The 20,366-nt window shown below is 38.5% G+C and overlaps 1 protein-coding gene across 1 annotated transcript in view; it reads right to left on the reverse strand.

The window, feature by feature from the left end:
- Positions 1-1,173: 1,173 nt before the first annotated feature.
- The window catches only part of fs(1)M3 (female sterile (1) M3), a 29,071-nt gene continuing 9,878 nt past the window's right edge, over positions 1,174-20,366 (reverse strand). Inside the window, exons 4-9 of the mRNA XM_073966141.1 lie at positions 16,587-16,722; positions 16,043-16,520; positions 15,214-15,981; positions 14,673-15,146; positions 4,576-4,823; positions 1,174-4,506 (exon numbers count right to left, since the gene is read on the reverse strand). Of these exons, the coding sequence (XP_073822242.1) occupies positions 1,300-4,506; positions 4,576-4,823; positions 14,673-15,146; positions 15,214-15,981; positions 16,043-16,520; positions 16,587-16,722 (5,311 nt within the window). The 3' untranslated portion in view covers positions 1,174-1,299. The remainder of the gene's footprint in view (positions 4,507-4,575; positions 4,824-14,672; positions 15,147-15,213; positions 15,982-16,042; positions 16,521-16,586; positions 16,723-20,366) is intronic.

Here is a 20,366-nt window from a genome sequence, read left to right on the forward strand (position 1 = left end):
TTCTAACTGGAAAAAGATTCAAACTTGCCAAAATGCAGCCCTGAGAACAGCGACAGGGTGCCTCCTCAAATCTTCAGTGGACCATCTTCATGAGGAGGCAAAAATTCTTCCTGTAAAGCAACACAATGAGATGCTTTCGTTGCAGTACCTGCTTGGATGTTATCGTGTGAGCCATCCCAATCACCATCTTGTGGGTAGGCCCGGCCCATTCAGGGAGATCAGGAAGGATATACATGCTCTAGAGGGAGAGGTCCAACGATACAGGAGAGAACCCCTAGATCAACAAGCATATCAAGCAGGATTGAATAGCATTCACACGGACGCAGTTGCCAAGGCCTTAGGCAATTATAGTGTGAATAAAGTACTCGGAGTACATCCTCCATCTATCGCAGCTGAGGAGCGTCAGCTGCCACTACAAACTAGAGTAGTTTTGGCTCAACTACGCTCGGGATATTGCAGTCGCCTAAATTCTTATTGGGCGGAAATCGATCGCGCCGTGCAAGACATCTGCCCAGTATGCGGCATGGGCCCGCACGACACACAACACCTTTTTAACTGCCCCGCCAAACCTACCCATCTAACTCCAGTGGATCTATGGCTACATCCCATCGAAGCAGCCACTTTTCTTGAACTGGAGTTAGACCCAGAGCCAGATTGAACAGAGGAACGAACAAATAAACATAACAAAAACACTGTTACAACAACAACAATATATGTCCATGTTTTGGTATAAAGGTATCTCCCGTTTTACGCTATTTTAAGGATTTTAGCTACATTTTCTGACCGAATTAGCTATAATTCGGAAATCGTAGACATAGGTACATGTTTTGGTGTAGCCCTCATATAAAGGTACCTCCCGATTTTCAGTAATTAGCGGATTTTAGCTACATTTTTTTACCGAACTACCTGTTATTTGAAATTTGGGGTTTTGATAATTTTGCCACATTTTCAGACCGAATTTGTTATAACTTGGCATTAAAAGTTTAAAGTGTTCTGAAAACTTCGCCCCAAAAATTGTGGACATAAATCTAAGTTTTGGAATAGTCACCATATAAAGGTTTGGCCAGGAACTTATATAGTAGCCCTCGCAAAACCCATTTCATGTAAATCTACCATTATGCTTACACATTTCTTTGATTGATTGTGAACAATTAGATTTATTATAGTTATACAATTATTGGTATAAACAATATTAACAAATAATACATATTTACAAATATAACAATAAAAAATACAACTATTTAATTTTAGTTTACATTCGATCTTAAATTAATTAAAATTAAAAATACAACCAAACTCCTATCTCCTAACAACGGCATTAACTAAATGACAATTATCGAAATTGCATAGAATCATTAAACCCAAACTATCAGAATTTTCCGCAATCTCTAAACTATTATCACCCAAAGGTACTGCCATATGAAGATTTGGATAAAAACCATAAGTTTTATGGACCCATCCCTGAATATATGAGTACTTATAAAGATGATAATAGGAATTCTCCAAATCATCCAATATAACCATCAAATAATAATCGGATTTTATTGTGAAAGTAAATATTTTGGCAATTGGAGATTTTAAGGATAAAATTTGGAATATTTGATAGGCAACAGAAACTTTATCGGAAGGTTCATAAATATAGATTTTATGACATTTCCTACAACTCAATATTAGCTGATGATGGTGATTGGTTAAATTATGCCCCATTGTGAATTGTAACATTTCGATAATATCATAATCGCCATCGATAATTTGTTGGAATTTAAATTTCTGGGAGTTTTTCTCGAAGCTATACACCGACAAGGCGGGATGGTTGTTAACCAGACCATTAGTTATTAGCCAGCTATGATTTTGTGTGTGAAACACCTGAAGTTTATCGCCGATATTTGTGATTAGACCCTGCCACTCGCTGATGGAATCATTGCGATAATCGATTTTAAAAATACGCACTTCATTACGTTTACGACTTGGTAAGTCCAAACCGTGAAGGATTACAAATTCCTCTTGAGGCATTGCCATCTTCGTGGCCATAATGTGTATGGATTCCACAAAACGCTTCATACCAAACACCTTAAAAAGTTTGGCAGCACTTATGGTAATTTTCGATTTCACCTTACCATGTTTTAGTTTGCAAAAGTTTTCCACCTTCACAGCCACATTGTCGTGGAATGCCGATAAACGATTAGAGGTTATGTTTTGCAATAGGATTTCATGTTTACGATTTTGGGGGAGGGTAATTTTTAGAAACTTCTTTTCACAACAAGAAAGTCTGGAGATTTCTCTGAGTTGAACCCGATCCTTATCCGTGGCATTGGAGTCCTGCCATTTGATGCGTGTTCTGACATCATAATCTAAATACAAAATATCTCCACTGTTGGTACTCAACTTTTTATCGATAGTTTTTAAAAATTTCATAAAATTTCCCTCTCCACTTAGGCTTTCCAGCGGGGAAGAACCATCAAATGATCGTTGCCTCATTTCAGAATTTAGAATATTCAAACCCTTCTCAAAGCTGGCCTTTTCGATAACTAAATTATCGAATTGATAATTACGATTGTTGAACAAGGAATTGCGATAAATTTCCATTAGCTCCTTGCCATTCAAATGCATGACATGGGCTGGCCCAGCCAACTCCAAATAGGAACTTACAGTTTTATGGCCCGTAATAGTTTGTAAGTGGGGCGAATGGCGAAAAACCATGTTATCGATATGTAGGCCATTAATACTTTGTAGTAGAACTGCATTTTCAATAATCAAGTTTTCAAATGTTAGAAAGCCAAATACCTCCAATGCTGGCCCGGTTAGGGGAACACGTTGCTCCAGGAAATATTCCAAATCCATGTGATTGATTTTTTGTAGATTCAAATGGTTATCGAGAAACAGCTGATTAGCTGCAATGGGAGGCAGAATGCTGTGGTTTTGTATTTGATAAATTCCCGAGGTATTTACACCATTCAATAGACCCCTCAGAGACATGTGGCCTATATTTAAGGCTTCCAAAAACTTTAAAGGCCCTTTTAAAGGCATTTTACTTGACACCCGATACAATGAAGCATTGAAAGCCGTAATATCGATATTATTGACAACCCCGCTTATTATATCTTTCCTTAGCTCCACTTGTTCCATAAAAACTGGTTGCTGAAACATCTTGGTAGCCTCAATTGTTTGTGATTTATTGGAATTTCGATCCAAGGCATCTTTATCGATAAATTCCAAATCAATGTTTGGGGGAAACTTGAGTCTGGTTTTCATCGTATCGATAATGGGATAAATTAATTTGACATTGCCGCTAATCACCTGATCTTGATTAGATTTCACGGCATATTTGTACAGATATTTTAAAAGTTCATAATCGGTATTTATTGCCCCCTCCTTGGAGGTATTCCATTTAAGATTCCCCATAACCTTTAAATTACGCCAGGATTTCTTGGTTATATTCTTCAAGTTAGCGGAAATGTTATCGAAATTTAAAGTCTGCCTTAAAGGACCTCTCAAATTTCCCCTTACCACCACCTTGGGTGCCACAATATCACCCACAAACTCCCCATCTGCCTGGGACAAATGCACAAAATCCTTTACCTTTCTACTATTTATCGATAACACATCTAAATTCGATAACTGCAATTGATTGAAAGTATATTGTCCCGTTATAAGCTGAGGCTTACTTTTAAGCAAAATATTACTGAAAATAGTTTCCAAAACGTAATTATTAACCTCAGCAGCCACAAGTTCATCTTGGACTACTAAATCTCCCGCAAAACAAACTTTGCCCTCAATAACAGCCGATTCATGATTCCTTACCAAATTCTCCACATAGCTATCCCACTGTAAACCATTGATATATTTCAATTCCAAAGGCTCGGCAAACAACACGTTACCCTCAACAATTAAATCCTTGCGCAATATCAGCTGATCCTTTTCCACATTTAATTTCGCAAAGAAATCATCAAATGGTATGCCATTGATTTTGTGGAAAACAATATTCGAAGCCATCAGGGTATATGAAACCGATATATAATCCATGTGATAATCATAATTCAATAAATCTTCCAAGGGTAAATTGTTTAAATTCATTGCCTCAATACCCGTTTCCACGAAACAAGGATTTCTCACAATTATCTTATCGAACACTTTAAGGCCCTGAAATCGTATAGGTGCCACTAATTCTGGTTTAAATACCAAATCATCAACCGGTGTTTCATTTAGCAACTCGGTTTCCATTTCATCAGTTGCCAAGGGAGCAGTGAAATGCTTTTTACCCGTCACCAAAACCTCATCTCCTGGTCTAATAATATTCTCATTGATCTCAGCCAGTTTAGATTTATAATCCCGGCATATAACATCCCCAGGTATATCGGCTTTCATAAACACCAACAGCAAGGGTTTTGAGGCATTGATCTTATCCACCAGCATATGTTCCTCGGTAATGTGATCATTTAAATGTCGGGTCTCCAGATTGGGCGCCACTAACTTAGCATTATCAATTATTACAGGGAACTTAAATTCCTATTAGGGTAAACATATCCATTAATTTTTATCAAAGTTCTTTTTTAAAGGTCTCTCAACCACTTTTACCTGTTCTTCATTACGCAATAAGTATCTTTCCTTAATATCCTCTTCTCTAAATTCTTCGTCGCCAATTATAATTTTACTTTCGTTCTCTTTGTCTCGTCGCACATTTCCCAGAACCAAGGTGCCATTTATAATCACCTTATTTGTGTAGAAGTGTTTGAATTCCATTTCATCGGGATTCTGGCGTTCGATCTTTTTATCGGCAACAATTAGATCTCCAGATATGCTGAGATGATGCATGGTCACGGGAGCTGTAAAGAAGGAGAGAGAAAAGTGAATAATTTATAGCGGAGGAAAATTATATAAACATCACAATTAAATTCAGGGGGCCAAAAAAAAATAATTTGTTCCTTCAGGTGGATAGGCTTTTATGTGAACCTCGAATCGGATCACCGTGCTGCGCCTTTACTTTTACCTTAGGTGGCACAAATGAAAAATAGAGAGACTCAAAATGCACTTAAAGAACATGTGTTCAGTGCTCAATATGTCATGATTTATACCCTCCACCATAAAATATTCTAAACTAAAATGGAATGTTTAGTTTCGTATCCAGTCCACATTTTCAGGTGTAGAAACTTTTCGACCACCGATACCCAAAATACCTAAATTAGATCGGAAAATGTATCTACAAATATCTTCAATCGGACGGTACCTTTATATGGGGACTGCATCAAACTCTGGACCTATGTTGACAATTTTGGCGAAGAGGTTCTGAGACCACTGGGAAACCCAAATGTCAAATTACAAATATTTCGGTAGAAACACTTCTTTTGTGCTTAAAAGTCGCCTTTTCCTTTCGGCTTTTTGGTCACGGCATTTCCACAACAATTTATTTAGGGTATGTACGCCTTGTTTTTTTCTGTTAGTTTTTCAGTTTATAATTCAAAAGTTTTTTAGGTTATTATTTTAAAGTCCGTGGGCGTAGTATCATATTTGACTTATGCGTCTTTTCTCTGAGCCGTCCGAAGACGAACTGTAGAAACACTTTAAATCGGGAGGTACAGTTATATATATTGACAGTTTTTGGTGAAAACAATATTGATAATTTTGGAACCTCTAGAAACCTCAAATACCAAATTACAGCTAGTTCGGATAAAAATGTAAACTCACAAAATACCGAAAATTGGGAGAAACCGCTGAATGGGGGCAATGCCACAACATAGACCTATGGTGAGAATTTTTGGTGGGAAAATTTTCTGAACACTGGGAACCTCAAATGTCAAATAACCTGAACTTCGGTCAAAAAATTTTGCTAAAATCCTCAAAATACATAAAATCGGAAGGTACCGTTATATGTGGGTTGTACCAAAACATGGACCTATGTTGACAATTTTTGGTGAAAAAGTTTTGTGACTGCCTCAAATGTCTAATTACGGGTAGTTCGGTCAAAAAATCTAGCAAACCTCTAAAAATACAGGAAATCGGGAGGTACCGTATGTTGGGGCTAAACAAAAATATGGTCCTATGTTGAAAATGTTTGGTGGAGAAATTTTTTGAACACTGGTAATCTCAAATGTCAAATAACATGGAGTGCTCAAAATACCGAAAATCGGCATGTACCGTTATATGTGGGCTACAACTACTTATGTCCATAATTTTTGGTAGATACGTTATTCGACCACTAGAAATCCTAATTGCCAAATTATTGCTAATTTATTCTGAAATGTAGCCAAAAACGTCATAACAAATCGTGGACCTATGTCCACAATTTTCGGTAGAGAAGTTTTTGTGGGGGATTAGCTTTCCTAGTCAATACAGCCCAAGCGAGATTGGACCCTAATCCTAATTACCTGTACATGTATAAGTCAGGTGTGGAACTGCCGAGATAGACCTGTTTAACATTTACCTCCCGCCGATAAATAGCTGTACGCCAGGTTATAGGCCCAACATTAGCCCCCTTCTGAAAGGTCATAACCGTCTGGTCTTGGAAGACGTAATGTTCATCATTAGTAGTGGTATTCGGTCCTTGGCAATGATCAGAGGGGTGTACGCTGGCTCTGCAGATTTTTTTTGCACGGCCAATGAACACGCCCTTACCAGAATTAGCAGAGAGTGTCACAGTTCGCCGTGTCAACTGGTCTGACAAATGACGTCGCCTGGCAACCCATCGTTTCTCATGGGTCAGACTATCTCCCTATAATTGATCGCAGATCGCCCGATTTCATCACGCCGCACTTTCATCAATCATGGGAATGCTAATTGGCCTAGTTTCAGAGAGTTCACTAATCCCGCATCAGCGATATACCCAGCCCTTCTAATGTTCGGGTAGCAGAAACGACGTTTCGAGTCATCATCAACCGTTCGCCATATACCTGATGCTCGAATATCCAATATGAGACAAAATTTCTCCGCGGAGACGACGAGATTAGCAATCGAGTGTGATGAGCCTCGTCGTACCAACCTCAGTGACCCCAGAGTAAGGGAGCTGACACTGGAAGTTAACAGGTTGGTCGGTGAACCTAAGCGGAACAAGTGGTTAAAACATCTGAAGAGTTGGCACATTGGAGCCGGATTAAGTGAATTGTGGGCAACGGTAAAGTCTCGCTCGAACCGAATACCCAAAGTGAGACCAAATGTCCCCGCTGAGACGACGAGATTAGCAATCGAGTGTGATGAGCCTTGTCGTGCCAACCTCAGTGACCCCAGAGTAAGGGAGCTGACACTGGAAGTTAACAGGTTGGTCGGTGAACCTAAGCGGAAAAAGTGGTTAAATCATCTGAAGAGTTGGCACATTGGAGCCGGAATAAGTGAATTGTGGGCAACGGTAAAGTAACGCTCGAACCATAGAAAAAATAACCTCAGTCACGTTTGTCGACGTCACGCTGACTGATCCGAAGAGCTGCGCAAGTTCTTTTAATTTTTCGAACACCCCGGGAGTGACATGGTGAAGAGTACTACGTGGCCTTAGATCCCTTCATGTTGAGGATGAATCACCACAATGTACAAGGGATGATGTTGCGAATGTCATCAAGAACGCTAAATCATCCGACGCATTGGGCCCTGATGGAATCTCTATGCTAATGCTGGATGCACCGGGGGTCGAGTATCTCTCAACCTATCGCTAGCAACCCACATCGTTCCCCAAGTCAGGAAAGTGAGCAGGGTGGTCAAGCTACTGAAACCAGACAAGGATACCAGCAAAGGTGAATCGTACAGGACGTTTTTCTCGCCCATATCAAAGACTATTGAGGCTTTGCTCCTCCCTATCATCAGAAATATCTTCGCACAACAAGACAACAGCGCAGCACGCCATCTCCACACATATTACTCGAGGACTCAAACAGAGCAAGCCGTGCAATAGAACAGTAACGGTGGCTCTCAACTTATCTAAAGTATTTGATACTGTCAAGCATCCACGTTGTTTGAGCCCATTGTGTGGACACCAGTCGTATGTGAATTCAGGAACAAGAAGCCCAAGCCCCGTAGAATGAACAGGTAGTTGCCCAAGGTGAGGTGATATCTAGGTAATGTTTATCCTCTACATGTCCTCTATTCCACCGCCTCCAGACAGCATTGAGATCGTAACGTATGCGGACGATTGTACGATATTGGGGTCGGGCACCTTCCCTGATGTCATTTGTGAAAGGCTGAACTTCTATTTGACCGATATTACCACGTTTTTCCACGCGAGGAATATGTAAATATCCGCTTGTGAATCTACGGCCACTCTGTTCACCATATGGACGGCACAGTTGAGAACAAAGTTGAATATCATGGTCGATGGAGCACAATTCCGACCACAAACTATCCCCAAATTGTAGGAGTCATATACCTCAGCATGTTCACGCCGTCCGCGCATCCCATAGCTATTTGCTACAAGCTGAGATGTCGGAATAAGGTGTTCAAGTCCCTAGTCGGCAGCACTTGGGGTGCAGATAAAGAAACCTTGTCGACCACACATACGTCGATTTGTGGTGAGATATTCGGAGCCAATGTGTTCCCCGAATATAATTGCAACTCGATGGAAAAATATCCAAACCTGTCAAAATGCCGCCTGAGAACCCTGAGAACAGGGTGCCTGCTCATCTCTTCAGTGGACCATCTACATGAGGAGACAATGACAACACAATGGCATGCTTTCGTTGCAATACTGGCTCGGGAGCGTCAACTGCCACACAAACTAGGGTAGTTTTGGCACAAGTACGCTCGGGATGGTGCAGCCGTCTAAAGTCCTATAGGGCAAGGATCTATGACACAGTACAAAACATCTGCCCAGCATGCGGCACAGGCCCGTACAACACACTGCACCTCTTCAACTGTTCTGCCAAACCTACTCAACTAACTCCAGTAGATCTGTGGTTACATCCCATCGAAGCAGCCGCATTCCTAGAACTGGAGATAGACCCAGAGCCAGATAAAGTAAGAAAACAAACATACAGTCAACAACAAGAAACCCATGGTATGACCGGGAGTGTCGTGCTGCTACCGAAGAGAAGAATGCGACATATACCGTTATTTTGTAATCAGTAACAACGCGCAGCGCACAAGAGAAGTATCGTGGGAGAGTACGCATTACTGGAGCCAAAATAAAGTCCAAAAATTGTACCAATGCGGGAAAGAACAAACTGGAGGCTTGCGTACAACAGATTAAGATATGTAGCAGCACAGAGAAAGAACAGTTTCTAAACTGTTGGCGCCCAATACTAACAAAGACGGCGAAGATACCACAGATCCAATACCAGAAGGTGGTGCTGAGTGTATAACTCTCAGCCAGGATGAGCTAAAGACAGCAATAAATCGACCAAAGAATTAGTTGTAGTAATTCATGCACATACCTTAGTCCATACTTACATTAGGCAATTTTCCTTGTGGCAATTGTCAGTTTGTAGATGAGAGAGGGTGTTGAGAGGCAAAGGGTTACCATATACCTCACCTCTCTCTCCAGCAAACTGACAATTGCCACGAGGAAAATTGCCTAATGTAAATATGGACTGAAATCGTTGAACAATACTTTGGATAATAATTTTGGAATGAAGTTGTGCTAGAAAAATGTACGAATTATTTATTTTTTAAAACTTTTTGATATTAGGTCAGTAAGATAACCCAAAAATTTGTACAAATTTTTACTGAACGCTGTTCGATAACAAAATTGTTCTCAGTTCTGTGACTGAGAGCTTGCAAATTTTTGCTGGGAAAATTTGCCCCGTAAAAATTTGTAAGTTTGGTCAGCTGACTATTTATCAGCTGTTCAATGTAAACAACTTTAAATGTTAACATTTTTGACCAAGGAAATTTCACAATAAGTAAAATGCAATTATAAAGTTTATGTTTTTGTTCCATTTGGTTTTAAATAACTAAAAAACAAAAACAATTTTCATACATTTTCGGAAACAGCTGACTTTCTTGCAAGTTCTTACAAAATGTTGTTCGATAACTTTCTGCAAATCTTGAGAGAGTAAAATTCACTGGGAGAGTTGCTGGAACTTGCTGAGTAATTATTGCTGGGAATGTTATCGTACAGACCTATTAGGTGTGTTCATATACTCAACAATTTGTACAAGTCCAGTAACTTCATGTAATCAACTAAGGTCTTTTGCATTGTACTGTAAAATAAACGAAAAACATCCAGTAACAATTTTTACAAATTTTGAGTAAACGAACACACATATTAGGTCTGTCTGGTTACTTGTCCAGCAAGAACTTTCTCAGAGAGTAAGGAGTTTTTATTCTCGTTTGCAAGAAAATTGTAAAATGTAAGTCCCGGTCCACACTAGAATGATTTCATTGAAAAAATGGCATGAAATTATGCGTCTCTAGATCGACTTCCATAGTAGAGTAAAATCAAAAAATTTCTGTAGTGGGTAATTCGATTTAAGAACGCCTAATTTCATGAAATTTTTTAATGAAATTCACGCTAGTGTGGACCGGGACTAAGCAGACACCTTCCCAGCAAGCAATAAAGAAGAAAATGACCCAAAAACGGTATTTTATTAAAAATAAAGAAGAAAATGACCCAGAAAAGGAATTTTTCCACTTTGTAACTTTGTTCTCCGAAAAAACAATACAATTTGGCGTGCTATTTCCACAATAAAACTGTTTTTTTTAATTTTCACAAACATAAATCACCGAATAATTAAAAACAGCTGATTGAGTTGGGTGACGTAGGGGATGGAAGATACCAAGGAACGGTCCTGACCGGTTTTAAAATGGCAAAGCCCAGGATTTATCTTGGTCCCTCCATGGCACAATTACCCAGGTAGTGGCATCGTAAAATTTTGAATATGTTATGTCAAAACTTTCTTTATGTTGTTGGGGACATTACAACAAAAATATTTTTTTATAGAGGGATTTGACTTTTCATATTCGATCAGCTGGTGTGATACCACTACCTGGTAGTTCTGCCATGGGTCCCTCTTTCATCTCAAGTGGACACTGACCTCCCCGTGGTGTCACCTGGGGAGCTGCCTTTAACACCACTAAAGGTAGTGAGCTAACATGTGCCGCGCGTTGACCCATAAGAACGTTAAAAACTTGGGTTTGGACGTCGGATTAGTAACCCTCCCCTAGAAAAAACAGCCTACTATGAAAAAACGAAAGAAAAGAAAAACAAACCCCTCTAAAATTGACGAACCCCGCAAACGTTTCAAGGGCCATGATCTGCAGAAGGTGCAGTCTTCGCATTAGCAGACGTACTTGAAAAGTACAAGGCCGATATTACTGCCATAAGAAAATACGATGGATTGGGAAAGGCGTCACAACAACACCTAAAGGTGACGCACTGTATTATAGCTGCCATGACGTGAAGCATGACTTCGGTTGCGGATTCGTAGTTAGTCGGAGGCTAAAACATCTGGTATCCAGCTTCACCCCAGTGAATGAAAGACTTGCTGCAATTCGAATAAAAGCAAAATTCTTCAACATCAGCTTTATTTGCGCTCATGCTCGCACTGAAGAAAAGGACGAACAGACCAAAGATATATTTTACGAGCGCTTAGAAGAAACATATGACCGTTGCCCTGCCCATGACATTAAAGTCATTCTAGGCGGTTTTAATGCCAAAATTGGAAAGGAGAATATCTTTGGCCCAACAGTCGGGAAATTCAGTCTTCACAGTGAAATATCTGACAATGATATGAGCTGCAAAAAACATGGTAGTTAGCAGCACCAGATTTAATCATCTCGATATTCATAAGGGCACCTGGCTGTCTCCAGATCAAAGAACAAGTAATCAAATTGATCATGTTGTGATAGATGGAAAACAGTCATTGAGCGTGTTGGATGTACGATCGTTCCGAGGCGCAAACATTGATTCGGACCACTACCTTGTTGCAGCAAAGGTACGTACCCGTCTAAACGTTGCAAATAAAGCACGAACAGACACAACGCGGAAGTTGGACATCGATAGGCTGCAAACACAACAGAAAGCCACAGCATATTCCACTCAACTAGCCCGATTGCTTAATGAGAGCACTCCTTGTCCCGATAACATAACTACACAATGGCAAAATATTGTCCACTCCATGCAAACAGCCGCAAAATCCATACTTGGATTCCAGAGACCTCCACAAAGGAATTCATGGTATGACCAGGAGTGTCGTGTTGCTACCGAAGAGAAAAATGCGGCATATAGAGCTATTTTACAATCAGTAGCAACGCGTAGCGCACGAGAAAGATATCGGGAGAAAAGGAGAGAAAAGAAACGTCTTTTCCGCAAGAAAAAGAGAGAAATGGAATAGCGGGAGTGTGAAAAAATCGAGATGTACAGGAGCCAGAATGAAGTCCGAAAATTCTACCAAAGAGTGAAACATCAAACAGATGGCTTCGGTACAGGTACATCCTCCTGTAGAGACCAGCAAGGTAATCTGGTAACAGATACAGATAGCGTGCTCAGGATATGGAAGGAACATTTCTCCAATCTGCTGGTATCCAATAGTAGCGAAGACGATGATACCACAGATCCAATCCCAGAAGATGGTATAGAATATATACCACCCGGCCAAGATGAGGTAAAAACAGCAAAACAGCTGAAGAATAATAAAGCAGCAGCAGCCGATGGCTTACCAGCCGAGCTGTTTAAAACCGGAGGCGACGGGATGATAAGGTGTATGCATCAGCTAGTTAGCACCATCTGGCAGGAGGAACGCGTACCCGACGATTGGAACCTGAGCATCCTGTGTCCCGTCCACAAGAAATGAGATAAGACCGTATGCTCTTCTCCCTATTGTCTATAAGATAGTGTCAGGGATATTGTGCGAACGACTAAAGCCAATGGTCAACGAAATAATTGGACCATACCAATGTGGCTTTAGACCTGGCAAGTCCACCATTGACCAGATATTTACCGTGCGGCAAATCCTTGAGAAGACCCAAGAGATGCAGATCGGCACATATCACCTTTTTGTCGATTATAAAGCAGCTTTCGACAGTCCCCTCCGATCAAAGATATTCACATGTTACTTGCTTATGCTGATGACATAGACATCATAGGACGATCAGTAAAGGAAGTAACTGATACCTTTAGGAAGGTCAAAGTAGAATCTGCGAAAGTGGGTCTGACGGTAAACGGCGAAAAGACCAAATTGATGGTGGCGACGCGCAAAGCGTCCATAGCGTAAGCGTAATGTATGGCTCCGAAGCATGGGTACTTGCACAAGCAGATAAGGCAGTGCTTGGTGTGTTTGAGAGGAAAATTCTTCGAAAGATCTACGGGCCGATTTGCGTTGACGGTGAATATCGACGTCGTATGAACCACGAGCTATATAAGCTATACAAAGAAATGAATATAGTTAAACGTATCGAGATGCAACAATTGCGTTGGCTAGGTCATATCATTAGAATGAACGATGACATCATCGCTAAAAAGGTGTATGAATACATGCCATATGGCGGCCTCCACTGCCACAGCATACAAGTGGATGAAGAAATGAAAAGGCGCGGTATTCCAAAAAGCGAAGCGAAAAACAAAGAGAATTGGTGATCTTTCCTTAGTTCGGTCTATGGAACAAATGTTCTGTAATGGGTCAGCTAAGTAAGTAAGATTGAGTTGCAAGTGCTTGCTAGAAGAAATTTGCCCAGCAAGAATTTGCAAACTCTGAGTAAAAGAACTGCCAAAATGTCTCTCTCGATTCGCTCTCTTTTGCTGGTTTTTTGTGTTAACAGACGACTTCCAGAAACAATTGGTACAAATTTTTACAAGTTTTAGGGTAACCAGACAGACCTATTGTTGTAACAGGTTGCTAATGCATCTACCTTAGTAAGGCGGCCATCAGACCATCTGCTTTTTCACATGTATGTTGTCACTTTGGGTATATGTACTAATATACAGAACAGCTGATGTCATACATGTGAAAAAGCAGATGGTCTGATGGCGGCCTAAATGTACGGTTGGTGACGCGAATATGTTTTCATAGTTCGATTTTTCATTCAGGAGTAAATACTCGAACGAATCGAGTAAATCTACCATTGACCAGATATTTACCTTGAGGCCACTCCTGGGGAAGACCCAAGAGGTGCCGATCGGCACTTAGCATCATTTAGTCGATTATAAAGCCACTTGAAAAACTGTCATCAACATTACGCTGAGGGATATTTTAGCCACCGTACAAAATGTGATGTTGACTGGCCTGGTCTTATCATTGCACCAAGGTGGCACCCCGTCATTACAAGTAAAATCCAAAAAAAATGAAAATTGGGATAGATTAGTGTCTATTGCGACATCCCCTTTGTTTGACCAACTACCCCACCCGACTTTGCATCATTGTAAAGGTGAGATTTCCTACTTTCATTGCCAGGCCTTTCTTTCAAAATACCCTAATAGAAGCTGAGAAATGTTTTGCTCATTCCGAAACCTTAATAATATCCTACCATCACCAAGATCAATAGTTTCTTATTCTTTGGGAGCTCCATCTCCGACAGTCCGATCAAGATTGCTACCGTGATTACAAGGTTTAGGTGGACAGACGGACACACATAGCCACATCGACTCAGCGCGTCGATATCTTAATTTTGGTATACATAAATGTTGGTCTTCGTCTATTATTTCAATGTGTTACAAACTTTGGAGTCAAAATCAAACTTATAATACCCTCCCCACATAGCAAGTGGTGTAGATAATCTCCAGATTTTGTGAAGCAAAAAGTTTTGAAAAGTAGTAAACTTACTTTCAACATAAGCATTTCTTCCACTAAAGACAATATCATCTTCAAATTTCAAGCCATTAACGGTTTCAGCTTCCAGTTCACGAACAAAAAATCTCGATATTGATAGTTGAGAATTGACCACTTGTGGCTGCCGCATATTGAATAGATTATCCACAATTAAATGATTCAGCATTGTGGTTTTCAAATGTTGGACCTCGACCATTGAAGATTGGATAATCAAACGACCATAAATCGTGGTATCACGTTGCTTTAAAAATAACGATTCATAAAAATCCTCCCAAGGTAGATCATTAATTGCTGTGACGTGTAAATGTTTAGCACGTATCGAAGGAGTTAAACCATAATATAAATCGGGAACAAATTGTCTTGTGGCTCTAACATTTGATGGTTCTACAATTTCGGTGGCATTTAGTAGCTGGGTTTTGATTTTCGGTTCAATAACTAGTTGGCGGGATGTTTGGTTCAGGAGAAAACCTGGAAGGTTGAAAAAGAAAAAAACGTTGTGAGAAAACAGTTTCAAGTGATTGGGGAAAGTTTTTACCTTTGATAACTTCTTTTGAGTAAATTAGATTTTCAGCTTTCACTTTTTTAACACGAATTTGCTTGTCCACATTTAAAGTTAATGACAATGGTCCTTTCTCATCGGAACGTTCTTTCCTTAAGATTTCACTATACCCCAGTAAATATTTAGTTTTTAGTTCCTTAACCTTTGCCAATATTTCCTGGGGACTTCTTAACTTTTGATTTAGAATTTTTATTCTCTTTACCTTCCCAGAGTTCAGAGTGACGGGTCCTGCCAGTTTCACTTCTCGTTTGGGTCTGATTGCATCGCTCAATGAATAGAAAACATTACTTAAGGAACTTACTGAAAATTGCGGCTCCTCTTTTTGATTTGTTTGTGGTTGCTGCTGAATCACACCCATCATTTGTCGGATAATATTGGTTATTGAACCACTACCGCTACTTTCCTCCTGCCTCGGTTCAGGAGGTTCTCTTACTGCCGTGAAACGATTCAATAACTGTGTTATGTAACTGCCACCACTTTGCTCCTCCTCCCTGGGTTGAGGTTGCCTTGCTTGCATGAAACGATTATATAGTTCCGTTAGAGGATTCGATGGCGTTTCCTCTTCTTCTTCTCTTCTCGATGGTGAAAATATGTCCGTAAATCGTTGTAAAATATTAGGCCTTGCTGTTGTTTTTGTTCTTCGTCGTGGATTAAAGAAATCTTTAATAGGATCTACTTTGCGTTCCGGAAGGAAACTTCTTAACTGTTCAGCCATGGATATCAAGAACTGTTTATGGTCATCATCTGATAGAAGGAAATTAATAAAAATGACAGATTTCAAACGGATTTCCTGTTTCTCACTCACCCCCGTCAGATGATGCCCTGGTCACCCTGTACTTTGCACCCAATTCCATTTCCACAGTACGTATTAGTAGCTTAAATGGTGTCTTCAAGAGCAATAGAACATACGTTTCTCCACGTGGGCCTGGATAAGCCATCAATCCCGTTATGGTCCATAAATCGGAGGTGAAACTTCCATAACAGTCCAAATAATGATCGGTAAATATCATAACACGATTTTGTTGTGAAGCCATAATGAATTCCTCTTTAGCCTTAAAGTAATCAAAGGCTAACTGCTGAGGAATCTTCTGCTGAAGCATTTGAAATTCTCCATTTGTGTTCTGTACATATGACTTGCATGATGGGCTTTTCTTCGAACAGGCCACAATTAGGTTATGTTTCTGGAATGTTGCGCTATGAACAATGGCCGAATCCACCATTAAGGTTTGTTTATTCATTAGATGTAGAGAGGCTTGATCGAGTTCATAAATGTTAAGGATGGTCTAAGGAAAAAGAAGAAAAACTTATCTGCAACAATTTGCCTTTAGATATCGGAAAACACTACTTACCTTCGTCTGTGGTTTGATGGATTTTCCGGTAATGAGATATTTCTCTTTGGAGCCAATAACATTTACCACACTAACGGCTGGTAGAGTAAGGTCCTGTATTAATTCAAAACCACCATTGAGTCTCCACTTAAAGGTACTGGAAAAATAAAAATGTGGATTTTTAAAGAATATTTTTCAAGGACTAGCAGAGCTACAAACGTGGATTTTTTAAAGAATATTTTTCAAGGACTTTCAGAGCCACAAACGTGGATTTTTTAAAGAATATTTTTCAAGGACTTTCAGAGCCACAAACGTGGATTTTTTAAAGAATATTTTTCAAGGACTTTCAGAGCCACAAACGTGGATTTTTTAAAGAATATTTTTCAAGGACTTTCAGAGCCACAAACGTTGATTTTTTAAAGAATATTTTTCAAGGACTTTCAGAGCCACAAACGTGGATTTTTTAAAGAATATTTTTCAAGGACTTTCAGAGCCACAAACGTGGATTTTTTAAAGAATATTTTTCAAGGACTTTCAGAGCCACAAACGTGGATTTTTTAAAGAATATTTTTCAAGGACTTTCAGAGCCACAAACGTGGATTTTTTAAAGAATATTTTTCAAGGACTTTCAGAGCCACAAACGTGGATTTTTTAAAGAATATTTTTCAAGGACTTTCAGAGCCACAAACGTGGATTTTTTAAAGAATATTTTTCAAGGACTTTCAGAGCCACAAACGTGGATTTTTTAAACGTGGATTTTTTAAAGAATATTTTTCAAGGACTTTCAGAGCCACAAACGTGGATTTTTTAAACGTGGATTTTTTAAAGAATATTTTTCAAGGACTTTCAGAGCCACAAACGTGGATTTTTTAAACGTGGATTTTTTAAAGAATATTTTTCAAGGACTTTCAGAGCCACAAACGTGGATTTTTTAAACGTGGATTTTTTAAAGAATATTTTTCAAGGACTTTCAGAGCCACAAACGTGGATTTTTTAAAGAATATTTTTTAAGGACTTTCAGAGCCACAAACGTGGATTTTTTAAAGAATATTTTTCAAGGACTTTCAGAGCCACAAACGTGGATTTTTTAAAGAATATTTTTCAAGGACTTTCAGAGCCACAAACGTGGATTTTTTAAAGAATATTTTTCAAGGACTTTCAGAGCCACAAACGTGGATTTTTTAAAGAATATTTTTCAAGGACTTTCAGAGCCACAAACGTGGATTTTTTAAAGAATATTTTTCAAGGACTTTCAGAGCCACAAACGTGGATTTTTTAAAGAATATTTTTCAAGGACTTTCAGAGCCACAAACGTGGATTTTTTAAAGAATATTTTTCAAGGACTTTCAGAGCCACAAACGTGGATTTTTTAAAGAATATTTTTCAAGGACTTTCAGAGCCACAAACGTGGATTTTTTAAAGAATATTTTTCAAGGACTTTCAGAGCCACAAACGTGCATTTATTAAAGAATATTTTTCAAGGACTTTCAGAGCCACAAACGTGGATTTTTTAAAGAATATTTTTCAAGGACTTTCAGAGCCACAAACGTGCATTTATTAAAGAATATTTTTCAAGGACTTTCAGAGCCACAAACGTGGATTTTTTAAAGAATATTTTTCAAGGACTTTCAGAGCCACAAACGTGGATTTTTTAAAGAATATTTTTCAAGGACTTTCAGAGCCACAAACGTGGATTTTTTAAAGAATATTTTTCAAGGACTTTCAGAGCCACAAACGTGGATTTTTTAAAGAATATTTTTCAAGGACTTTCAGAGCCACAAACGTGGATTTTTTAAAGAATATTTTTCAAGGACTTTCAGAGCCACAAACGTGGATTTTTTAAAGAATATTTTTCAAGGACTTTCAGAGCCACAAACGTGGATTTTTTAAAGAATATTTTTCAAGGACTTTCAGAGCCACAAACGTGGATTTTTTAAAGAATATTTTTCAAGGACTTTCAGAGCCACAAACGTGGATTTTTTAAAGAATATTTTTCAAGGACTTTCAGAGCCACAAACGTGGATTTTTTAAAGAATATTTTTCAAGGACTTTCAGAGCCACAAACGTGGATTTTTTAAAGAATATTTTTCAAGGACTTTCAGAGCCACAAACGTGGATTTTTTAAAGAATATTTTTCAAGGACTTTCAGAGCCACAAACGTGGATTTTTTAAAGAATATTTTTCAAGGACTTTCAGAGCCACAAACGTGGATTTTTTAAAGAATATTTTTCAAGGACTTTCAGAGCCACAAACGTGGATTTTTTAAAGAATATTTTTCAAGGACTTTCAGAGCCACAAACGTGGATTTTTTAAAGAATATTTTTCAAGGACTTTCAGAGCCACAAACGTGGATTTTTTAAAGAATATTTTTCAAGGACTTTCAGAGCCACAAACGTGGATTTTTTAAAGAATATTTTTCAAGGACTTTCAGAGCCACAAACGTGGATTTTTTAAAGAATATTTTTCAAGGACTTTCAGAGCCACAAACGTGGATTTTTTAAAGAATATTTTTCAAGGACTTTCAGAGCCACAAACGTGGATTTTTTAAAGAATATTTTTCAAGGACTTTCAGAGCCACAAACGTGGATTTTTTAAAGAATATTTTTCAAGGACTTTCAGAGCCACAAACGTGGATTTTTTAAAGAATATTTTTCAAGGACTTTCAGAGCCACAAACGTGGATTTTTTAAAGAATATTTTTCAAGGACTTTCAGAGCCACAAACGTGGATTTTTTAAAGAATATTTTTCAAGGACTTTCAGAGCCACAAACGTGGATTTTTTAAAGAATATTTTTCAAGGACTTTCAGAGCCACAAACGTGGATTTTTTAAAGAATATTTTTCAAGGACTTTCAGAGCCACAAACGTGGATTTTTTAAAGAATATTTTTCAAGGACTTTCAGAGCCACAAACGTGGATTTTTTAAAGAATATTTTTCAAGGACTTTCAGAGCCACAAACGTGGATTTTTTAAAGAATATTTTTCAAGGACTTTCAGAGCCACAAACGTGGATTTTTTAAAGAATATTTTTCAAGGACTTTCAAAGCCACAAACGTGGATTTTTTAAAGAATATTTTTCAAGGACTTTCAGAGCCACAAACGTGGATTTTTTAAAGAATATTTTTCAAGGACTTTCAGAGCCACAAACGTGGATTTTTTTAAGAATATTTTTCAAGGACTTTCAGAGCCACAAACGTGGATTTTTTAAAGAATATTTTTCAAGGACTTTCAGAGCCACAAACGTGGATTTTTTAAAGAATATTTTTCAAGGACTTTCAGAGCCACAAACGTGGATTTTTTAAAGAATATTTTTCAAGGACTTTCAGAGCCACAAACGTGGATTTTTTAAAGAATATTTTTCAAGGACTTTCAGAGCCACAAACGTGGATTTTTTAAAGAATATTTTTCAAGGACTTTCAGAGCCACAAACGTGGATTTTTTAAAGAATATTTTTCAAGGACTTTCAGAGCCACAAACGTGGATTTTTTAAAGAATATTTTTCAAGGACTTTCAGAGCCACAAACGTGGATTTTTTAAAGAATATTTTTCAAGGACTTTCAGAGCCACAAACGTGGATTTTTTAAAGAATATTTTTCAAGGACTTTCAGAGCCACAAACGTGGATTTTTTAAAGAATATTTTTCAAGGACTTTCAGAGCCACAAACGTGGATTTTTTAAAGAATATTTTTCAAGGACTTTCAGAGCCACAAACGTGGATTTTTTAAAGAATATTTTTCAAGGACTTTCAGAGCCACAAACGTGGATTTTTTAAAGAATATTTTTCAAGGACTTTCAGAGCCACA

The sequence above is a fragment of the Musca autumnalis genome, unplaced genomic scaffold (genome assembly GCF_047663935.1).
Source record: "Musca autumnalis isolate F117 unplaced genomic scaffold, ASM4766393v1 scaffold_2, whole genome shotgun sequence".
In the NCBI taxonomy this organism is placed as follows: Eukaryota; Metazoa; Arthropoda; class Insecta; order Diptera; family Muscidae; genus Musca; species Musca autumnalis.